Source organism: Mustela nigripes, chromosome 5, assembly GCF_022355385.1.
Source record: "Mustela nigripes isolate SB6536 chromosome 5, MUSNIG.SB6536, whole genome shotgun sequence".
NCBI classification, from domain to species: domain Eukaryota; kingdom Metazoa; phylum Chordata; class Mammalia; order Carnivora; family Mustelidae; genus Mustela; species Mustela nigripes.
In genome coordinates this window covers 28293871-28315107 of record NC_081561.1, presented here as the reverse complement: position 1 = coordinate 28315107, position 21237 = coordinate 28293871, and the positions used below count along the sequence as shown (strand labels likewise).

Below are 21237 nucleotides of genomic sequence, written 5' to 3'. Positions count from 1 at the left end.
GGAGGACATATTTTTAAGCCGTTTTTCAGCAGTTCATAAAGAATTTGACAGAACCTCCAAAAATCAAGTTACTCTTCCTCTACCTCCCTACTTATTTGTGTCCCCAAGGACTCCACTTACATTATGCCCTTCTGATCTTTGCTTAAGACCAGCTACCATCCTCTCCAGGATCAGTGCAACTCTATTCTAGGGCCACAATAACCCCACTCTCCACCCGCCCCCATTCTCTCATCTTCAACATATCAGTGAGAAAAGGGCAAGGGGCACAGGAAGGGGCCCCACAATGGGGGCAGAAGTGGAAGCATTTAAGCTGATTAGGCTACTGAGGAGGAGCTGACCTCCCCCAGAGATGAGTCCCTTTGGCTCAGCTTCTTGTTTCCCTAGCAGGAGGCTTGGATGTCTCCCCTCCCATCACCTCCCCTACCTTTCACTACTCTCTTCCCCCAATCTCAGTGTCTACTTCCAAGTCGGTCCTGCTGGAGTCTGGAAGGAATGTGGGAAAAGGAATAAACGACCATCTTCACATTTTAAAGTCCCCCCCCCCCGCCCGGGACCTCATGGGCTTGACCAAGCTGTTGGGGTCGTTTCTTGTGTGAGGGTGGAGTGGGAGTGTCCTCTGATTAATACAGCAGGGAAACTGAGGCAGGAAAAAAAATCCCGTGTTCAAGGAGACGGGTGGAGAAACAAGTAGGTTCCCAGGATTCCCTCTCCCTAACACCCCATCCCTTAACCTCTAGGAGACCTGAGGCTCCCTCTCCGGACCCACTGCCTAGATCCCCGAGTCCCGCCCCCCTCCTGTCCCCTCCCCAAGTTCAGGGCGGGGCCGGTCGGTGAGTCAGCGGCTCCCTGATCTAGCCCCGGAGGGGATAGAGCTGGAGGGGCGGGGTGTGGGGTGCGCTGGTCTGGTGGGGAAGCCGGGTCTTGAGTGAGCGGGTCTTTTCGGGCTTGTTTGGCGCTGAAGGGACAGCCCTAAGTCTGGGGGAGAGAATCCCTGCCTGTGAGACCCGCCTTCCCCGGTCCGAGCCCCTCCCAGTTCCCCCAGCGCCGGCCGCTTCCTGGTCCCCGTCGCAACCATGGCTGAAGAACAACCCCAGGTTGAATTGTTCGTGAAGGTAGGAACACCTTCTCGCTCCTAGGCCGGCCTCCCCCTTCTTGGAAGGCAACTCTCACCTTGACCCAGCTCCAGTCTTGACTCCCCAATCCCTTCCCTCCTTGACCCCCACCCAACCCCACGTGCAGTCTTTAGTGTGCGCGCGTTGTTGGGGGTGGCCTCGGGAGGGGAAGACGGTTGTTGTGAGTGCGGGTAATAAGAATTCTGTGCTCGACCCTGAAAAGTTTGTGGAAGTGCAAGTTTCAGCAGCCTAAAGGGCCGGAAGGTAGAGAAGAGGTCCCAGGATTTGAGACTATTCACGGGGTTTGGGGGCGGGGGGTACTGATGGAAAGACTGGGAGAGAAGGGAGCAGTGGGACTCAACAGGGTTTGGGAGTGTCAGAGGGAAACATCAGGACATGTGGTCATAAGAGAAGAGTGAGGGGTGTCTTGGGAGAGACTTGGAGAAGTGAGTGAGAGAGAGAGTGAGAGTGTGTGTGTGTGTGTGTGTGTGGCAGGGCAGGTTTCAAGGAAGAGGGTGTGTCGGGGAGGGCTGAAAGGAGATCCCCAGCGGAGGACTGGTGGGGTGGAAGGAGATGGAGAATGGGAGTGGGGTTCTAGCAGTGCAACCTGAGAGAGGGTGGGCTCGAAAGGGTCCCCAGGACTTGGAGAAGCGAGGGAAAGGGAGGTGACCATATGGGAGTTTAGCTGGGGCTACCAGGAGAATAGGTGGGGAGAGGGATCAGAAGGAGGAAGAGAACTGGGTTAGGGTGTTTATGGTTTGGGGGTTTTAGAAACAGGAGAAAGAGTCGCCCAGCTCTGTCCTCTCTCAGTGGGTGTGGATGAGGAACGGTGGTCCTTTGGCCTTTGGAGATGAAAGCGCAGACTGCGGACTAGCGGACTAGCGGACTTCACTCTCTCTGTTCTGCTCCCCTCCCCACTGCAGGGGCATTCTTACCCAATCCCGGACCTCATGTCTGCACCTCCCTCTCCGCCTGTGCCTCCTTGTTTGCACATTCTCCCCACCCTTCACTTTCCTGCCGCCTTTCTCTCCACTTCCCCCCTTTGTTCATCCTTCTTTGTGTGTTCCTGCTGCTTTTTCCCTCCTTGCTGCTTGGGGCTTCTGGGGAAGCCATTCCCTCTCCCTGTGCCCAGCCGTGCCTGGGTCCGCCCCACTTAGGTGTGGTCCCCACCTCACTCACACTCGCCTCAAGGGCTATTTTTATTCGTGGGTGAGCCTGCCCTACAGAGTCTGGCCTTGGGTCCAGTGTGAGGAGAGTCATCTGGAGCCAGGGCCATGTGTTGGGAGACCCCGCAAGTAGTGTGTGGGGAAAGAGGAAGGTGGCCCTCCGTTGCCCAGGCCTCAGCCTCACAGGTCCCTGCCCCCACTCCTTGCCAGGAAGGAAGCCGCTGAGGCAGAGACAGTGTGACATGAATCACTCAGCCCAGGGGGAGGTCCCTTGGGGAGTGAGGTCACCACTTGCCAATTACAGGGCAGCCCCCCTCTGCAAAGCCCTCTACATCTTTAGAGGCCCTGGGCCCCTTGACTCCCCACCCAGCTGCCAGAAGGAGGGTGGAGGTATAGAGAACCAGAACTCTGGCTTCCAAACCCCATGGTACCTTGCCCATTCTCGGGCTCTACTCCATTCAGGAATCCAGGAATCCAGGCCTCTAGCCTACAACCCTGGCCTCACCAAAGTCCCTCTCTAGGGATATGGGAGAGTTAAATACGCTTTTGTATGTAAAGTGCTTAGGATACCAAGTAACACTGCATTACTGTTTGTCTTCCCTCTCTAGGGTCCAGATCCTCCCGAGTTCTCCCAAACCCAATCCCTCTGCCTACCTCCCAGCTGTCCTGAACTCTATGGGGAACCAGAAGCTGACCTTTGCAGAAAACTTTCCCGCTAACCTGCCCTTAGGTTTACTCTGCCTCCAGAGTAGAGAGCCCATGTCTGGGGAGAGCTGTTAGCCCTGAGACTGTGTGTCATGATTAGGCAGAAAATGGTGTGATCTGGGAGGGGGGTTGGGCAGAGAATGGCCTATGGTAGGTGGGGTATACCAGGCCTAACCTTGGGGTGGGGGTTACTTTTCAGGCTGGCAGTGATGGGGCCAAGATTGGGAACTGCCCCTTCTCCCAGAGACTGTTCATGGTGCTCTGGCTCAAGGGAGTCACCTTCAACGTCACCACAGTTGACACCAAGAGGTGGGCCAATTTCTGTTCCTCTTAACACCCCATTTGCTTGGGAGCTCACCCATCCTAGTCCTTTCATCCTGCCGCCCTTTCATCCCCCAGCCCCCGCCCTTTACCCAGAGCTCCTTTTTCTTTCCACATGCTTCATCTCCCCTTTCTGATTCTCCGAAACCTCATTTTCCTGTCCTGGGGAAATGGGGTGTGGGGAATCTGCCCCACATCCCATTTTCCTCACCTGTTCTCAGGAGGACGGAGACAGTGCAGAAGCTGTGTCCAGGAGGGCAGCTCCCATTCCTGCTGTACGGCACGGAAGTGCACACAGACACCAACAAGATAGAAGAGTTCCTAGAGGCGGTGCTTTGCCCTCCCAGGTACAAGGACACTTGGAAAGGAAGGGTTGGGTAGCTGGGAGATTCTAGGGGAGGGAGGTGGAAGAAATGGAAAACCGAAATGGTGGTGGGCTGGAGCACGGGAGCTGAGGCTCCTCCCCAGAAGATAGCTTCTCCTGTTTCTCCTCCTGGCTTTCAGGTACCCCAAGCTGGCAGCTCTGAACCCTGAGTCCAACACGGCGGGGCTGGACATATTTGCCAAATTCTCTGCTTACATCAAGAATTCAAACCCAGCACTCAATGATAGTGAGTCTCAAGGGTTGGAGGCCAGGGGGCTAGAAGGAATGGAGAAGATCCAGGGATTGGGAGGCATTAGGGGCACCTGGAAATTCTGATATTGGGGAGATGGAGCAGATGTCGGCAAACCCTCACTGCCTCCCACCGCAGCCCCCTTATTTTTATTTAAACTCAATATTTCCTTGCATTTTCATTGCCTTTGACTTTAGGTTTCTCTTCATTTGCCACCTAGCCTCTCATGTACCACCGTGTTAGTTGGGTTGGCTGCTGACCTGTTTCGTGGCAGAAGAGGGTTGTGCTTAAAAACAGTGACTCTCTGGATGCTTGGTTGGGTGTCTGCCTTTAGCTTAGGTCGCTGTCTTGGGGTCCTGGGATCCCTGCTCGGCGGAGAGCCTGCTTCTCCTTTTCCTCCGGCTCGTGCTCTGTTTCTCAAATAAATAAATCTTTAAAATGGGCTGGCGGGGGGGGGGGGGGCGCGCCTGGGTGGCTCAGTGGGTTAAAGCCTCTGCCTTCAGCTCAGGTCATGATCCCAAGGTCCTGGGATGGAGCCCTGAATTGGGGTGCTCTGCTCAGCAGGGAGGCTGCTTCCTCCTCTCTGCCTGCCTCTCTGCCTACTTGTGATCTCTGTCTGTCAAATAAATACATAAAATCTTAAAAAGGGAGGGGGCACCTGGATGGCTAAGTCCGTTAAGGGTCTGCCTTTGGCTCAGGTCATAATCCCAGAGTCCTGGAATCTGCCCCACATCCCATCTGGCTCCCTGCTCAGCAGGGAGTCTGCTCCTCCCTTTCCCTCTCCCCGGGCTTGTGCTCTCTCTGTCAAATAAATAAAATCTTAAAACAGCAGCAACAACAATGACTCTAGATCCAGACAACCTGCACCTTCCCTAGCTAGATTAAACCCTACTAGCTGGGTGAATTTGGGCAGTTCATTTAATTTCTCTGTAAATCCATTTCCAGATCCATAAAATGAGGCTAACAATGCCTGTTTCATGGGTTGATGTGAGAATTAAGAGTTTTTGTGTGTAAAGTGCTTAAAATAACACATGGAAAATGAACTACATTTGTGTCAGATACTATTATTTGGACTGGCCCCACTCCCAAGGCCCTCCTGGACTATGTTGCTCTCCTGATGTTCTTACCAATTCCCCTTTCTTGCACAGATCTGGAGAAGGGGCTCCTGAAAGCCCTGAAAGTTTTAGACAATTACTTGACATCTCCCCTCCCAGAAGAAGTGGATGAGACCAGTGCTGAGGATGAGGGCATCTCTCAGAGGAAGTTTCTGGATGGCAATGAACTCACTCTCGCTGACTGCAACCTGTTGCCAAAGCTCCACATAGTACAGGTGGGTGGTCATTGTATGAGCAGAGGGTGGCCTCTGGGATGGCTCTTGAAGAAGCTCCCACACAGGTTCCCTATGACGACGACTCCAAAGGTGATTTCTTTCTTAGGATGGTTTCCCTGGATTGCCACCAATAGCAGACACACCCCATTTCTTCTCACCAGTCATTGCTTCAAGGCTGTTGCTTTAGAGAATTAACATTCGGTGATACAGGCTGTGGGTGCAGACTGGCTGGGAGTAACATATCCCAATGTTGTTGTCAAGAGTGCTCTTCCTGTCTTTATCACTGCCAAATCCCCACATCACACAAAGCAGGCTTTTCCTAAAATCAGAGCTTTAACTCTTTTTATGGCATTGGTCTCCTCTTTGTCTTGTGATGAAAGATGAAAACTGCTGGTTCCCATGTTTTTTACTCAGCCTCAAAGCTATGGTTTAGTTTGTGAAACATGGGCCTAATGTCAGTCTGCACAGACCTCTGTATTGAACATCTGTGTACTAAGCACTGAAAGACACAAAGATGGATGACTGACGATTGGTCCTTGCCCTCAAAGGATTTGAAATCTAGCCAGGAAGTTAGAATAGTCACATGAAAGTTAAGTAACAAAACATGATTAAAAGCCAAATGAAAAATAGGGACAAAAGTCACTGTGGAAATTCAAGTGGAAAATTCTCTGATGTGTGAATTACATCTCAGTAAAATCAAGAAGAGAGCAATGGCACCATGGAACAGGGTGGTCTGAAAAGGAGCTGGTTAAAAATGGCCAGGATTTCAGTGAGTGAAGAGGAAGAGTGAAGACAGAAGATCGTGAGGAGTTAAGAAAGCCAGTTGGATGATTCATATAGGAGAGAAGAATCACAGAAAGAGAAGCCAGATAGCGGGGATTCTTGAATGCCTGGTCAGGAAGGCTAGATTTCATCCTGGAAGTCTTGGGAGAAGGGAAAGACCCAAGAGCCAGGGCTGCTCCCCTGCGGCTGACATGTTGATCCCATTGATCCCTCTCCTCTCCCCACCCCCAGGTGGTATGTAAGAAGTACAGGGGATTCTCCATCCCAGAGGTGTTCCGCGGAGTCCATCGGTACCTGCGCAACGCCTATGCTCGGGAAGAGTTTGCCTCCACCTGTCCAGATGATGAGGAGATCGAGCTGGCTTATGAGCAAGTGGCCAAGGCCCTCAAATAAGTACTTTCTGAGGCTCCGTCTCCCACTGCACAAAGGCAGCAGCTGGTTTCCACGTGGCTATCCAAGGGACACACTCCAAAATGGCCAGCGGGCAGAGAATCCTGGAGCACTTGTGCAGGGCTGGCTGGGGGCTGAGGGGAAAGATGGGGAATCTAGGTAAGATTTTTATTGTGGGGTGGTGCGGGTAGGACAATGTACTTCAGTAATAAAATACAGAATGAAAATACAGTGTCGTTTTACACAAAGGGGTCTTGAGTGTGGCTAACACGGGAATGAGAGGTGGGTCAGTGACCTTGAGCTCAAGGCAGAAGCGAGGAATTTAGAAGAGGGGTATTGGTGGTCAGGCTTCCATTCCTCGTGCCGGTCCACCGTAACGCTGTCTTGTGGTCCATGTCGCGTTTGCAGCCCAGCCGCCGGGGCCAGCCAGACCTGGGTGGGCCTGGGCAGCACTCACGGGGCGGGGCCAAGTTCTGAGGAAGGGAGCGAAGTCCCCCCGAAGTGGGCGCGGCGTAGCAGGGCGGAATGGGCGTGGTCTCTAGGAGCCCCGCCCCGTCCCGCTTAGACAATGCCCCGGAGCAGCCAGACCGTCGCGCCCCCGCCCCACCGTAGTTCTTGAGCTCGCCTACCCGGGGACCCCCTCAAAAGCAGAGAGCTCCAGTCCCCGAGGCTTGAAGGCTAGGACTCCCTTCTCCAACTCTGTCCTCAGGGGGGTGGGGCCCCAGCCAACATCACAGAACGCAGGAGTTGGGGTGGCCACTGGAGGTAAGTCTAAGGGTTGGAGATGTCCTCTGGACCGTGCGCGGGCCGGAGCTTGAGGATGCCGGGCCCGTGCCTGCAACGGATAGAGTGCAGGAGGCCGAAATTCGGGTGCGGAGCTGAGCGGGGTAGACTTTGGGGAAGATGGACCGGGAGAGGCAGCCGCTCCCTGGGACCACGCCCCCGTTTCCCCGCCCCTTGGATTTCGTTTTAGACCTCTCCCAGTCCTCGGGGACTCGGTCTGGTTTATACTGGGTCGTGCTAGGGGCAGCGGGACCGGCCCGGGTGGAGGGAGATTTAACTCCTTGGATTCTAATTTCTCCTTCGTTACTCGTCTTCTCTTTTTTCGTTTGGGCGTTCAGGACTTCCATCTTCCAGGCCGTGACTCTCTCCCCAGCTACCTCCTCCTGTCCCATAACCCCTTTGGGTCCCTTGCCGCACTTCGGATCCCTATGGCAGCGAGCAGCTGAGGGTTAAGGGGGCGGGACCGTTGCATTTTTGGGGAGTGAGCGCATCCTAGCGGCTGCCAAGAGGGGCGCCTAGCAGGAACCTCGCAAAGCCCCCTAACTGGGGCAACAGGTGTTGTGAAAATTAGGGGTCCGGGTCTTGTTCCTCGGACTCCTTCCAAAGAAGCAGACCAGACCCAGAAGGGTGCGGGGTGGAATGGGGTCGGCAGGAGAGGAAGGTCTGGAGGGGGTGGGGCGAAGTGGGAGGGGCGCCCGGAGAAGGCAGGAGGAAGACCCGGGCGCTCTTAACCACCCCCCCTTACGCCCTTCTGTGCATGTCTCTTATTCTGCCAACCCCACTCCCCTTTTCTGTCTCTTATCCCAGACAGGTGAAGTAAAAAGAGAAAACTAAGAAATCAGCGCGGCCGGAGGGGCGCTGTGTGGATGGGATGGGGACGCCAGGGGAGGGGCTGGGCCGCTGCTCCCATGCCCTGATCCGGGGGGTCCCTGAGAGCCTGGCTTCGGGGGAGGGTTCGGGGGCTGGCCTCCCGGCTCTGGACCTGGCTAAAGCTCAGAGGGAGCACGGGGTACTTGGGGGTAAACTGAGGCAGCGGTTGGGGCTGCAGCTGCTAGAATTGCCTCCTGAAGAGTCGCTGCCGCTGGGACCGCTCCTCGGTGACACCGCCGTGATCCAAGGGGACACGGCCCTAATTACGCGTCCCTGGAGCCCCTCCCGCAGGCCGGAGGTGAGCGCCGCGGCGCGGTTTGGGGGGTTAGGGGAAAGGAGGAGCTGGACGTGCGGGGCTTTAAGAGTTATGGTTGGGAATGTCTCTGCTCCGCGCCCTCTTTCCTGCCCTAAGGTCGATGGAGTCCGCAAAGCCCTTCAGGATCTTGGGCTCCGGATTGTGGAGATGGGGGATGAGAACGCGACGTTGGATGGCACTGATGTTCTCTTTACGGGTGAGGCTGAGGTGCCTGCATCCCTGCGCTTTGCATTGGGAAGCAGAGCTGGGGAGACTAGGCCATGTTGGGCCTTGTTTCCAACTCACTCTGGCTCTCAAACCTCCGCGGCCTCCCTGGGCTCAGGCCGGGAGTTTTTCGTAGGCCTCTCCAAGTGGACCAATCATCGAGGAGCTGAGATCGTGGCAGACACGTTCCGAGTGAGAAACGGGACCAGCTTCTTGCTGGGGAAGCGGGGAGCGGATGGGGTGGGAGGGGCGCACGGAGGGGGCGCGGAGTAGAAAGGAGCCCAGAGCAACCTGTGTTTGAGGGAATCCCCCATCCCTCTCGCGTCCCTGAATAATTTCTTTTGTTGCCCCTAGGACTTCGCTGTCTCCACAGTGCCGGTCTCGAGCTCCTCCCACCTGCGCGGCCTTTGCGGCATGGGGGGACCCCGCACTGTCGTGGCTGGTAGCAGCGAGGCTGCCCAAAAGGCTGTCAGGGTGAGGAGGGTGGGGCCAACAAAAGTGGGCGTGGCTCTTGGCTCGTAAGGCTGCCCTCATGGAGCTGTCCATCTAGTATGAAAACACGTCAGAAAGCAAGAAGTTACTATGGCAGGACAGGAAACACAGTCGATTAACATCGTTTTCCCGAGTTTCAAGAAATTTCTCAAAGGTGGCATCTAAGCTATGAGGAAGGATGGATGACATGGACTGGTGGGGGCTGGAGAAGGGGAGAAGAGGGCTGCAGGTAGTAAGAACTGCATGTGGGTCTGAGGTGGAACTAAACAAAAGTCACTAAAATGCTTAGAACAGTGCCTGACACATACTAAGGACAAGTACTTGCTATCATAATCATGCAACAGATGTAACTGTGTTCCCAGCCCTTAGTGGTGGTAGGGCCACCAGACTCAGTGGGGAGGCTCTGAGACTTGACCACTTCCTCTTTTTCCCTTCCTCAGGCGATGGCAGTGTTGACAGACCATCCCTATGCGTCCCTGACTCTCCCAGATGATGCAGCTGCTGACTGTCTCTTTTTGCGACCTGGGCTGCCTGGTGTGCCCCCTTTTCTCCTGCACCGCGGAGGCGGGGACCTGCCCAATAGCCAGGAGGTGAGAGGAGGCAAGAGCTCCACTACTAACAACAACCAGAGGAAGGAGTCTCAAGCCTTCCTAGTGGGACAAAGAAGGGGTACCTTCTCTAGAAGCACAGCCGGCTCCAAGAAGGGCCTGGCTGTGGCCTCAGAGTCTTACTCCCCTCTCCCATTTCATGTCTTTCCTGCAGGCATTGCAGAAGCTCTCTGATGTCACCCTGGTACCTGTGTCCTGCTCAGAACTGGAGAAGGCAGGCGCTGGGCTCAGCTCCCTCTGCCTGGTGCTCAGCACGCGTCCCCACAGCTGAGCTCCTGGCCTTAGGGTTCTGGCTGGCCAATGTTTGGGCAGCATAGGGAGTAGAAGCGGAAGGAGGCTTAGATAGAGGACGGTGAATAGGTATAGTAGTGGGGAGAGGGCCCCAAGATGGGGGGGAGGGCTTAGTGTGGGAAAACTGATAGAGTCCCCTGGGTGAGTCCTCTTCCTCAGAACTAATAAAACAGAACTGACCTTTTAGACTGGGCTGTGGCTGGTGTCTTAACTGGGATAGGGGCAGGGCTGAAATCTGATGTTGAGGTTAGTCTTTCATTCATCAAACCCTCATTAGGCACTTACTGAGTCATTGCCCAGCCCTATTATAGGTGTTTGGGTGCAAGATGGACAGGATAGTATTTCTATTGTGGGGAGCATATGTGACGTAGAGAAGAAAGAGTAGGGTGGATCCCTCATTATCTAAATGTCAGATGATTCAGAGACTGGTAGATTACCAACCCACCCTTAGTTGATAGAAAAAAAGAAGTAACGCTTCCAGGGGCATTCATTTTCATTCACTCATTTACTGAGGCTTAGCAGTAATATAAAAAGGGTCAGTCTCCTGAGAGCAGGGAACTCACAGTACATTGAAACTGAAATACAGGTTGTGATGGAACAATTTACAGGGTGTGGTTGCTTAGAGATAAATAAGGAGACTGCCTTCAGCATCAAAATCAAAATGTATGCAGGGGTAGGCAAAGAGGGTCAGGAATGGCTTCCCAGAAATGGCTATGTTTCAGCTGAGTCTTAGGGATGAAGAATTATTAGGCAGGAAGGTAGTGGGGAGAAGGAAAAAAGGGTGATCTGGAAAGAAGGACTTGCCTGGCACAAAAACGTATTTGGAGGCTGGGGAGAATCTCTCCCAGGCTGGCATGCTGTGCACATGTGGGGTGCCAGAGACAAGTCTGGAAGGTAGGCAGAGTGCTGCCAGCACCTTGTACCCAAAGCCAAGGCCCATGGGTCCAAGAAAAGGTCCTGGAAAGACATCCTGCAACTCTGGAATACAGGTTGTGAGGAGGTTTGCATTTGGGGAGGACCCCTCTGGCTTCAGGGAGGAGGGCAGGGGCAAAAGGATGAGGTGGGGCTATGAGTCACCCAGGGAGGAAATGAGGAGAGTATATTCAGGTGGCAGCCCTGGGCATGAAGAAGGGTATGGATTTCACAGTGACATTAAAATAGAAAGACAGGACTTGGTTCGTTGTGTGGGAGTGAGCAGAACAAGGTCTGCATGACTCCCAGTTTCTGGCTTAGGCAACTGGTTGATCAAGAGACTACAGAGGAGGATTAAGTGAGTGACAGTGAGTTGGGTTTGGGATATGCTGTGTGCAGAATGTCTATGGCTGACCAAGCAGGGCTGTCTCAGTAGTAGATGGGAAATCTCATTACTCGAGATCTGAGCTGGAGAGAGTTCTGAGTGTTGTTTGCAGAGGTGAGGCTTGAGGACTGGCTGTGGATGCCAAATTCCCAGAAGAGAGAGAAGTCAGATAAAGGGACGAACCTAGAATAGTGGGGAATACCGTGGGAATAGGAAGGAGGGCAGAGGAGTCCAAAGGGAAGATGCCAGCATTAAAGAAGGAAGTAACCAAAGACCAACTAAAAACTCTGCTGGGCGTGGCCATTAGGACATCACTGGCAACCTCATGGAGAGATGAGGAGCAGTGTGAGTGGAGTCAAGGAGAAGACAAAGTGTAGGCCCCTGGTTCAAAGAGCTGGACTGTGCAGGGGAGGGAAGAGACAGGACAACTATCTAGGACTTGTTGATGTCTTAAGATAGGGAGACAGGGCTTGGTCAGGTTTAGAAAGGCACCAGTGGTGAAGAAGATGTGAAAGTTACAGGAGAGATGGGGTAACTGAAGGAGCAAGATCAGTGGCAGAGCAGAGAACCCAGGGCTCCTGACTCCCATACTAGTGCTCATTTCTGTCCTGTGGTGCATCCATTGCCAGGTGAGGGGCCAAGAGGGAGAGGGGAGCTGTGGAGAGCTGGGAGCCTTCAGCTTGTGAGGTTTGGAATAAGGGCTTCCCTTCAAACTACAACCGCATAGATGGTCGAGGCATCAGCTGGGACCATGGGGGACAACCGGAGGGGCCTTCTGAGGGCCAGATGATCCAGGTCTGCGTAGAGCAGGCTCTGAAGGGTGGGGAGGAAGGCAGGAGAGTTTCAGAAGTCTCACTCGCTGGGGGATTCAGGCCTCTCTCTTTCTCAGTCCACTCTTCTCAGGGGTTTGGTCCAACCCCCTTCCAATAGCCAGGCCCTTACCGCCTCCTGGTCCAGGTCCCCTGCAGTCTTAGGCTCCTCCTCCTTTACTGGCCTCTGGGGCTCGACTTTCGCGAGTGGATCTATATGAGGGGGAGTGGTGAACAGAGCTGAAAAATGGAAAGGGACCAACATTCTGCTTCCAGCAAGGGCTCAGACTGAGGAATTGAGAGGCGGGAAGTGTGGGAGCAGTAGAAAAATGGGGTGGTTAGTCTCACCAAATCTGGGGAGTGGTCGAGGCGGGTGCGGGGGTGATCGTCTGTAACGGATGTATAAGTCTTTGAGAGCCACCAGTTTTATCTCGTCTTCCTCGGGGCCAACAGCAACCAAGCAACTCAAAGGCTCAGACCCGCAAAACAATTTAGGCTCCACCCCCACAGATAGTTCCGCCCACGCTCTGATCCTGCTCCGGCTCTAGCGTCGCCTCCTTAGCCAGGGCTCCGCCTACCAGCCTATGGCCTCGGCCCAAGGGGTGACCTCCCCCCCGCCCCCTTCCTCTATAAACCGCACGCCGGAGTTCTAGGTCTAGGTTCTGTCTGCGAAGGTTCTGGTCCTACCCCTCCCGCCTAGGGTCCCGACCCATTTAACCAGGCCCCGCCCATTGTGCTCACCTGCGCCACCACCAGACCACGCCCAACGCCCCGACTCCCAGCACCAGCCCAGCGCCCAGCAGGGGGATCAGGAGCTGGGGATTCACGGACCCTGGGTGAACGGAGGACAGGGTGGTGACGGATACTGAGGTCAGGGGTGCGAGGACAGAGAACTACATCTCCCGTCCAGGAAACCTCCCGCTAAGGCCTCTCTCCCTCCTGAGGGTATGTCAGTGAAGTCCCTGAGCAAAGGCCTGGACCTACCATGGGTAGACCCCGGTGCCCTGCAATCAGCCCCGTCCCCTAGCACGTGAAGCACTGTACGGCTTTCTTCTTCGTGGCGGCCCCTGCAGAAAAAGGTGCCTGAGTCCCCCGCGCTCAGGAGAAGCTCCAGCCGCCGGATACTGGGGTCCAGGGCACGTAGGCGACCAGCAAAGGGCTGGACTGGAGACACAGTAGGGGTCGCGCTCGAGGAGGCCCACAGTATTGGGCGGCGTCCTTTGGACAGGCCCTTGCAGGTAGGGAAGCTAGGCGCCCAGGCCCAGCGGATGGGATGCGAGACCCCTACGCAGGAGAAATTCACCCGGTCTCCGGGACGGCCGTCCAGTGAAGCTGGGGTTGGAGGGGACAGGGGTTAGGGCAAGTCCACAGGGCTAGACTAACCCCACTCCCGAACCCCATTCCCGTCTCCTCTCTTTCCCCTCTCTTCTGAGCTTCCGCCAGCCTGGATCATCCCCCACACATCCACCCTCCCCCACCCCAGCACCCGCCGCCCTTCAGTCTTTCCTCACGCCCACTCCCAACTTTCCTGGGAGAAGATGGCTTACCCCCGGGGTCTCCCTGGGCCCTTGACAGCAGCAGCGGCAGTAGCTGCAGAACCAGAGCCATGGCTGGGATGTATGTGGTGGGGATAGGAGGCAAGTGTATCAGCGGAGGAGACCGGAAAGAAACTCGGGAAGAGGGGATGGGGGGGGGCACGGGTTGGGGGCTCTGATAAGAGCGGGGCGGGGCTACCAGCCTCCGGGATCCCTCTGGGAGTCCTCGCTGGCTCTCTTTCAGCCCTCAGACAATACTCAGTTGAAAGTGGTGCTCTGCTGGTTGTGGAAGCACTTTCCTGTACTTTAACTCCCGCGGGGTAGCAGTGGCCCAGAGCATCCTGGCTGAGTTCAAATCCTGCTTTAGCCATCTACTAGCTGAGTCATGTGGGAGAGTCGGTCAACTTTTCTGGGCCTGTTCATTCATCTGTAAAACAGGGATAAAAAGCACCTACCTGGGGCGTCTGGGTAGCTCAGTCGTTAGGCGTCTGCCTTTGGCGCTGACCGTGATCCCGAGGTCCTGGGATCTAGCCCCACTTTGGGCTCTCCACTCCGCGGGAAGCCTGCTTCTCCCTCTCCCACTCCCCCTGCTTGTGTTCCCTCTCACACTGTGTCTCTGTCAAATAAATAAAATCTTTAAAAAAAAAAAAAAAAAAAAAAAAGCACCTGCCTTCTAGAGTACTAAGAAATTTTAAAAAGTAATACACCTACAATGCCTAGAACAATGGTTGACACATAGGAGCACTGGGTGCTCATCATTATTGTTATTACTGCAACTTCTTATTCTAGCTTCTCCTTCACCTCTCTGTGCCCACGCTGTCCCTCCTGGCCAATGGTGCCCCACCCAAACTGGCAGGTTTTGGTCTGGGAGACACTTAGGAACAGGCCACATGCCCCACACCCTGGACTTCATCAGCCCTCGCCCAGGCTAGGCCAAGCCCTGGTTTAGCCAGGGCAGGTTCCCAGAACCTTCTGAGGGCCTAAGGCAGCACCTCCGCAGGTAGCCCCAGCCTGGGTCCTTGCTGTTGTGACATCACAGAGGCCCTTGGTGACATCACAAATCTTTCATCTTTTATCCTGCGACTGAGCAGGGGTTGGGAAGACCATGTCAAGGCTGAATCCAGATGAAGTTAGCCCCTTCTGTCCTCAGTTTCTGCTCACGCGCCCCTACCAATGACCCCCAAGGACCCAAATTGGGCAATGAGTGTAGGCTACACCCCATTATCCGCTTCCTGGAACCATTAGGTGCTCCCACCATAGCCACTGTAATGTCACAGGGGCTTCGGTGATGCCTTTTCAGAGGACTGTGCAGGCAGGGCTGTCAGCTGGGAATCAGGAAGGGTGTCTTGGCCTGAAACCAAGAACCAAAATGGAGTTGGCCATAGTGTGCCTACCTTCCAGTACCTCTGTCTCCCATCCCTACTCCCTCACCCAGTTCTGCTTAGTCCCTCCCCACCCCTGGTCATCAGGGTATAAATGGGGAAGGAGGGGCCACCAGAGGCAGGGAAGGGAGGGACCTTTGGGATTATAAATTCCAAAAAGGCCACTGACTCCCAGAGCTGGATCCCTGAAACTCTACTCTGTCAGCTGCTGCACTTGCTACCATCCCCGGGGACCTTCATCATGAAAGGCTTTCTGCTGCTCATCCTGTCTGCTCTGCTCTGCTGGGTCTCAGGTGAGCACTGGGGGACCCCCAGGGACTTCTACACCTTCCCCCACCCACTGTGCTCCATTGCCCACTGCTTGGGATCTCAAGTACCCCTAGCTCCAACCAGCGCAGCTCTCCTGTGACGGGGTCCTTGCTCCATTTCTCAAGGACCCATGTCTCCTTCACGCTTCTCCCCACCTCCAAGACCTACCCTTCTAACTTGCCAGAGCTCTACGTCCCCTGTCCCCCACTCCACGACCAAACCCAGCTTACTGCTTTGTCCTGTCATCACCTGCACTCAGTGGAGTCCTCCCAGAAACATAGGCATCCAGCCTGGGGCTTCTTGTGCACCCCACCCTCCCCACCTCCTCCTCTAGATTCTGTTCTGTCATTCAAACAATAGCCTTTCCTAGTTCACCCCTGCTCTTCCCCAGAGAGCATACTCACAGGGACACCAGCTTTCTGGAGGGTCCCAGTGATCTCCTAGAACCTCCTGGGGAACCGGGGAGATAGCCCGGTTTTAGGGAGGGGATGCCAGGGCTGCTCACCCCCAGGGTGAAGTGGATTTATTTCACAGAGGTGCAGTCACTGGGCTCCTCTGCCCTTGGACTGAACCCCTCCTACACCAAACTTTGCTCACGCAAGCCTAGAATTAGCTGAGGTGGGAGCCTGGAGGGTGACACTTTTTGCATCCACCCCCTCTCCATCATGGAATGGTGCTCAGACAGCACCTGACCATCTGCTTCTCAGATATTATTCTTTTCTGTCTGAGAGCTGCTGGAGAGGATCCCTCAGGTCTGGTTTCTCTTCCCACCCTCATGGTGGTCCCAGGTGGGGAGAGTAAATCGATAAAACTGGCCATAGGTGGTTTTGTTGCCAGCCTCAAGTCCCAAGCCACTGATGTAAGTGTTGCAACCATGACTTTTATTTATTTTTTAAGATTTTATTTATTTATTTGAGAGAGATCAAGCCGAGCACAAGCAGGGGAAGCTGCAGAGAGAAAGGGGGAAGCAGGCTCCCTGCTGAGCAGAGAGCCTGTGGGGCTAGATCCCTGAACCCTGAGATGGTGACCTGAGCTGAAGGCAGACGCTTAACCAACTGAGCCATGCAGGCACCCCAAGAGCCATGGTTTTTTATTTGTAGTATTTCTTCTCATTTCAAGTCTCCATCTGTGACATCTTCTGAATTCCTTCATCTTTTCCCCCACCTCCTCCATTCCTTGCCCACGGTAGTCTCACATTCCATCTATCCCTGGCCCTGTGTTTTTGTTGGTAGCTCTGCCCCTCTTGACTCATCCCCGAATGGGGTGGGGTACAGGACGATATTTAGGGTGTAGGCATTCACAGAGCAACAACTCCGCCCTCACCCACTTCCACTATTTCTGTTTCACTCACCTGCTTGGTCACTGTCAAACCAAACAGGTCAGAACACCTACTTGACTGGCTCTTCTCCACCCTACCCCACAGCTCGGCTGGTCCCCAGGTGAGTCAGACACCCCATCCCCTCAGCCTGACTTGTGTCTTCCTAGCTGATATTCGCTGTCACTCCTGCTACAAGGTCCCTGTGCTGGGCTGTGTCGACCGGCAGTCCTGCCGCCTGGAACCAGGACAGCAGTGCCTGACAACGAATGTGTACCTTGGTAACACGCCCCTCTTTAGTAGGGACAGGGGGCTGGTGGGAGACTCTATGGCAAGGCCCAAGGCCCAAATGTGGCTCAGACTGCAATGGGACACACAGTCCCAGCAAGGACAATATTTGGCCAAGTATTCTTAAGAGCCAGACACCATTCTATGACTTTATACGGATTGTGGGCAGCAACAAGTCCAAGGACCAGGACGAGGGGGTGGGGGACGGAAGTGCAGAAGGATAGTCAGACTTACTGAGAAGAGATAGGGGAGGGGTACGGGCAGAGTGGGGAAGGAAGCCTGGGCAGGTGCATGGGCAGGGGGACACAGGCACAACAGGTACCCGCGCTGGCTGACCCCACGGTCCACTCCTACCCTCAGGTAAGATGTGGGTTTTCTCCAACCTTCGATGTGGCACACCGGAAGAGCCTTGTCGGGAGACCTTCAACCAAACCAACCACAAGCTGGGCCTGACCTATAACACCACCTGTTGCAACAAGGACAACTGCAACAGCCCAGCTCCTCGGCCCACCCCAGCCCTGGCCCTCGTCCTCCTCACCTCTGTGGCCGGCCTTGGCCTCTGGCTGCTGCACTGAGACTCACTCCATAGCTGTCCCTCCTCCCACCTACCTTAGCCTGAGTTTAGCCTTAGGTCTCCTTGTCCCCCGGCTCCCTACACTGGTCTCTCCTTAACTCCCTTCACTCAGAATAGCATTTCTCCAGGCTCTTCACATTTCTGTAATTAGACAGCGGTCTCCCCACCTATCCTTCCACCTTACATCCTCCGCTGACCTTCTCCCGAGTCCCTTCCTATATCCCTCTAGACCATCCCAGATCCTCCGGTGGTCCCAGAAGAGCTCCGCACTTTGCGTCCTGCCCTCTACCGTGCCCGCTTAGAGAGGGATGGAGATCTAGGCCTGAAATGGGACTTTTGTCCTGTCCCCCCGCAAAGGCTCCCAGGAAGGACTGATGACCTCACTGTATGGGGTTGATTCCCCAAACCCTCGCTCCATACGTACCTCATCCCCATGCTCGCCTCTTTGCATTTTGAGTAATAAATGTCTATGTCCGATAAACTGTGTGTTTTTTTGTCAAAAGACCTGTCGTCAGAGGCCCCCCTCTTGGGAGATAGCACTCTCAGCTCCTGCCCTTCCCCAAGAATCCTCCAGGGACTTTCCCTGGGAGGCTGGTCTGGGGCAAATGGAGAAACGGGTTTTTCAGGCCTCCATCCTTCTTCCTTCCTGTGTCTGGGGTTGACATACACGTCCAGTGTTTGGAGCAACAATCCTTATCCCAAATTTAGGCCACACCTCTGATGTACTGCCAAGAAGGAGGTGCGGCCTGACTTGAGGGCTCCCCCAAAAGGGTAGGAGAGCTGCGTGGGGATGGAACACAGGACCCTCTTAGCAGGTTAGAGTCAAGGGCGTCACTTGGCCCCATTACTAAGCAGGGCAGCAAGCAACCCTCCCATCACGGTGTTTCCATTTCCTTTCTCCATCCTATAAAGTCACATTGAGAACCAAGTTGCAAATGGGAGAAAGGGGAAGAAACCCAACCATGTTCTTTGGTTCCTGGTGACCCCCATTTAGCCCAGAGCCCACTCCCCCCGCTCAGTGGTCCTCACTCCTAAGGAAGATTCTCCCTAGCAATAGGCCCCAGGGGTCACTTAGGGCAGATTCTCCATTGTCCTTTGGGGGTTCATTGGTAAAGGAGTGCACTGTTGTAACTAAGTCCGCTGACACTTGGTAACTAGAGCATGGGTGGCCACATAATACTCCTGCAATTCTCCCATCAGCGAAAGATAGATGGCATTTTCCAGTCAGCTCTAGAGTGGTGAAGAGATTTTAATGGCTCACAGAGGGTTGTTTGTCTTCTCACCTCAGCTCTCCTTTGTTCCCTTGCTCCCTTGCTCCTCCCGCCCCAGCCTACTAGTCTCTCCACAGTGCTGGCAAGAGCCAGGCCAGGGCGGCGGCTGCTGCAGCCAACACACATGGCGGGGCCACGGTGCTTGCCACAGCGCTGTTACACAGGTCTCCGACGCAGCATTCCCTGTGGGTTGTGTAAGTCACGTCTCCCACCAACTCCGTTTCCACTTGATTGCAATGATGGGCTGCCACACAGGCTCGATAGTGATGAATCAAGGTCACTGAGGCTGAGAGAGAAAACAAGACTGCGGTGTTGGACTCTTGGCTTGAGGACTTGCCTTCTAGGGCAGAGCAGATGTGACTTCCAGGAGCCCGGAGGGATTCTCTGTCCCCTCCAGAAAACACCTCCATGAAACCAAGTAACCAAAATGAACACTGACATTGCTAGCCGTCTGATTCAAAGGTGCTGAAAAGGCCCGACCTCCCTTCGCTGTGCTGTTCTGGCCAAAAATCCATGACTGCAATCTAATTATGAGAAAATAGTAAATAAATGTAAATTGAGGGATGGTCTCTAAAATAACTTATGGGGACTCTTGAAAAGTGTCAAGGTCATGGAAGACAAAGACGCAGAACTGTCCCAGATCAGAGGAGACTAAGACGTGGTGAGCACTAAATGCCAGGCGGGATCCTGATTTGGACTGAAGCCAACATCCCTCTTGTCAGTTCAGGTGGAAAATGAACACTCCATGTCCTGTCACCCTCAGGCGCAGCTGGACCGGCCAAGGAACACACAAGCCTAGGCTCAAGGGACAAGAATGATGGCTTATCACTCAAAGAAACCTGCAGACAAGTAGTTAATCAGCACTATTCTAAAGACATAATCATTGGCTGGGCCTAATGAAATGTCTAACATGGAGAATAAAGACATTTTTTAGATTCCAAGGCTGTTGAGATGGAAAAAAACTTCTGGGGGACCAGACAAAGTGGCACCACAGCGCCTGCTAGCACGATGTCATGGGGCTCCAGTCAGCAGAGCCCACCTTCTCAGGAGCCCCCTAGCCCCAATTTTGCCCTCAAAATCTCTCACTTGCCAGCTGTCAGGGGGAAGGGGTGGGGCTTTTGAGCATCAGCTCCCTGTTCTCCTGGGTGACACCACACTAATAAATAGCCTACTTTTCTTCATTGCAGAAGCTCTGTGTCAGATTTTATTGGCTTGCTGTTGCAAGCGGTTGATGAACTCTCATTTGGTTTGGCTATAGGACCAGAAAAAAGACGACTAGATCATCTGGCTACACTGAATAAGGTTTGTAGATTAGTTGGTATTTTTTCAAAGACTTATTTATTTGAGAGTGAGTGAGCAGGGGGAGGGGCAGAAGGAGAGGGAGAGAGCATCCTGAAGCAGACTCCCTGCTGAGCCAGGAGCTTAACTCAGGGCTTGATCTCAGGACCCTGAGATCCTGACCTGAGCCGAAATCAAGAGTCAGAAGCTTAACCCACTCAGCCACCCAAGTGCTCCTAGTTAACAGTATCGTACCAGTGTCATTTTCTGATTGTGATCATTGTACTATGGTTATATTAGATGTTAGCATTAGAGGAAGAGAGGTGAAGGACATACAGGAACTCTACTATTTTTGCAAATTTTCTGCCAATCAAAAATTATTTCAAAATCATATACATGTGCGTGCGCACACAAACACACACATACACACACACACCCACACCCCCCAGTCCTTAGCTAATACCTGCAAGTTTGGTTTAATATTTTGGTCCCTGCGTTCAAGGGACAGAACTTTTTCAACAACTTAGGAGTGAATGGGCCTCTGAGACTCTGGAGAGTTAAGAGGAGGAGGTGACAGGGCCAGTGGGCTGTTGAGGAGGAGGTGACAGGACCAGTGGGCTGCTGAGGGGCTCAGTGCCAGAAGGGGCTCCAGACCTCTCTACTCTGCCATGGCACCATCTGCCTGGAGCCAGACTGAGCCTGGGGGCAGGGGAGGGCTGGGGGAAGGGGGAGAAGCTGAGGACTCACGGTTTCCAGACAGCTGGTTCTGCCCGGGGCCAGGCTGGGGCTTGCGCTCCAGGAAGCCACAGTGCTCCCCCTCCCCGCAGGTGGCCACCGTCTCTTTGCAGGAGTTGCTGGAATCTCCTTTGCACTGGAAGCACCGCATGCGGGTTCCTGGCAGAAGAGAAGAGGCGCTTGACCTGGGCTGACCAGGAGCCAGCTGGCAGAGGCAGACAGGGCTTGGCTGCCTCCTTACCCAGGGCAGACCCCAGTAGGGTGCTGAGCAGGACCCCGACCAGTAGAGAGTTCATTGTGTCTGCCAGCAATGTCAGTATCACCTCTCTCCCACCCCCCTCCCTGGCCCCGATCCTCCAGCCTTATATCCCCCTTGCCTTGGGCTTTATAGGGCAATAAAAAGGGAGTAAAGAATCTCCCCCAGCAGGCACTGGGGCCCCACTAACGACAGGGAGCCCC

At 54.3% G+C, this 21237-nt stretch overlaps 5 protein-coding genes across 6 annotated transcripts; 3 read left to right on the top strand and 2 right to left on the bottom strand.

The window, feature by feature from the left end:
• Positions 1-842: 842 nt before the first annotated feature.
• Positions 843-6650, top strand: CLIC1 (chloride intracellular channel 1). Its single transcript, XM_059399864.1, has 6 exons — positions 843-1112; positions 3183-3292; positions 3526-3651; positions 3809-3915; positions 5067-5248; positions 6263-6650. The coding sequence occupies exons 1-6, from the start codon at positions 1074-1076 to the stop codon at positions 6422-6424; spliced, it is 726 nt and encodes a 241-aa protein (XP_059255847.1). The 5' UTR covers positions 843-1073; the 3' UTR covers positions 6425-6650.
• A 310-nt stretch (positions 6651-6960) lies between these two features.
• On the top strand, positions 6961-10171 carry DDAH2 (DDAH family member 2, ADMA-independent). The gene is made up of 7 exons (XM_059399863.1): positions 6961-7186; positions 8012-8372; positions 8487-8586; positions 8713-8786; positions 8949-9068; positions 9527-9676; positions 9849-10171. Exons 2-7 carry the CDS (start codon positions 8076-8078, stop codon positions 9963-9965), a joined length of 858 nt encoding a protein of 285 aa, XP_059255846.1. The 5' UTR covers positions 6961-7186; positions 8012-8075; the 3' UTR covers positions 9966-10171.
• Positions 10172-10482: 311 nt separating this feature from the next.
• On the bottom strand, positions 10483-13775 carry MPIG6B (megakaryocyte and platelet inhibitory receptor G6b). Of its 2 annotated transcripts, XM_059399866.1 has the most exons (6): positions 13639-13775; positions 13076-13423; positions 12833-12923; positions 12440-12480; positions 12225-12304; positions 10483-12095 (listed from the first exon to the last, which is right to left on the bottom strand). In XM_059399866.1, exons 1-6 carry the CDS (start codon positions 13697-13699, stop codon positions 11991-11993), a joined length of 726 nt encoding a protein of 241 aa, XP_059255849.1. In that variant the 5' UTR covers positions 13700-13775; the 3' UTR covers positions 10483-11990. The 2 variants fall into 2 exon arrangements, with proteins under 2 accessions (XP_059255849.1, XP_059255850.1); XM_059399867.1 differs by lacking the exons at positions 12440-12480; positions 12833-12923.
• A 1474-nt stretch (positions 13776-15249) lies between these two features.
• On the top strand, positions 15250-17495 carry LY6G6C (lymphocyte antigen 6 family member G6C). Its single transcript, XM_059398988.1, has 3 exons — positions 15250-15301; positions 16803-16913; positions 17281-17495. Exons 1-3 carry the CDS (start codon positions 15250-15252, stop codon positions 17493-17495), a joined length of 378 nt encoding a protein of 125 aa, XP_059254971.1.
• A 1265-nt stretch (positions 17496-18760) lies between these two features.
• LY6G6D (lymphocyte antigen 6 family member G6D) lies at positions 18761-21159 on the bottom strand. Its single transcript, XM_059399862.1, has 3 exons — positions 21020-21159; positions 20791-20937; positions 18761-19051 (listed from the first exon to the last, which is right to left on the bottom strand). Exons 1-3 carry the CDS (start codon positions 21072-21074, stop codon positions 18828-18830), a joined length of 426 nt encoding a protein of 141 aa, XP_059255845.1. The 5' UTR covers positions 21075-21159; the 3' UTR covers positions 18761-18827.
• Positions 21160-21237: the final 78 nt, after the last annotated feature.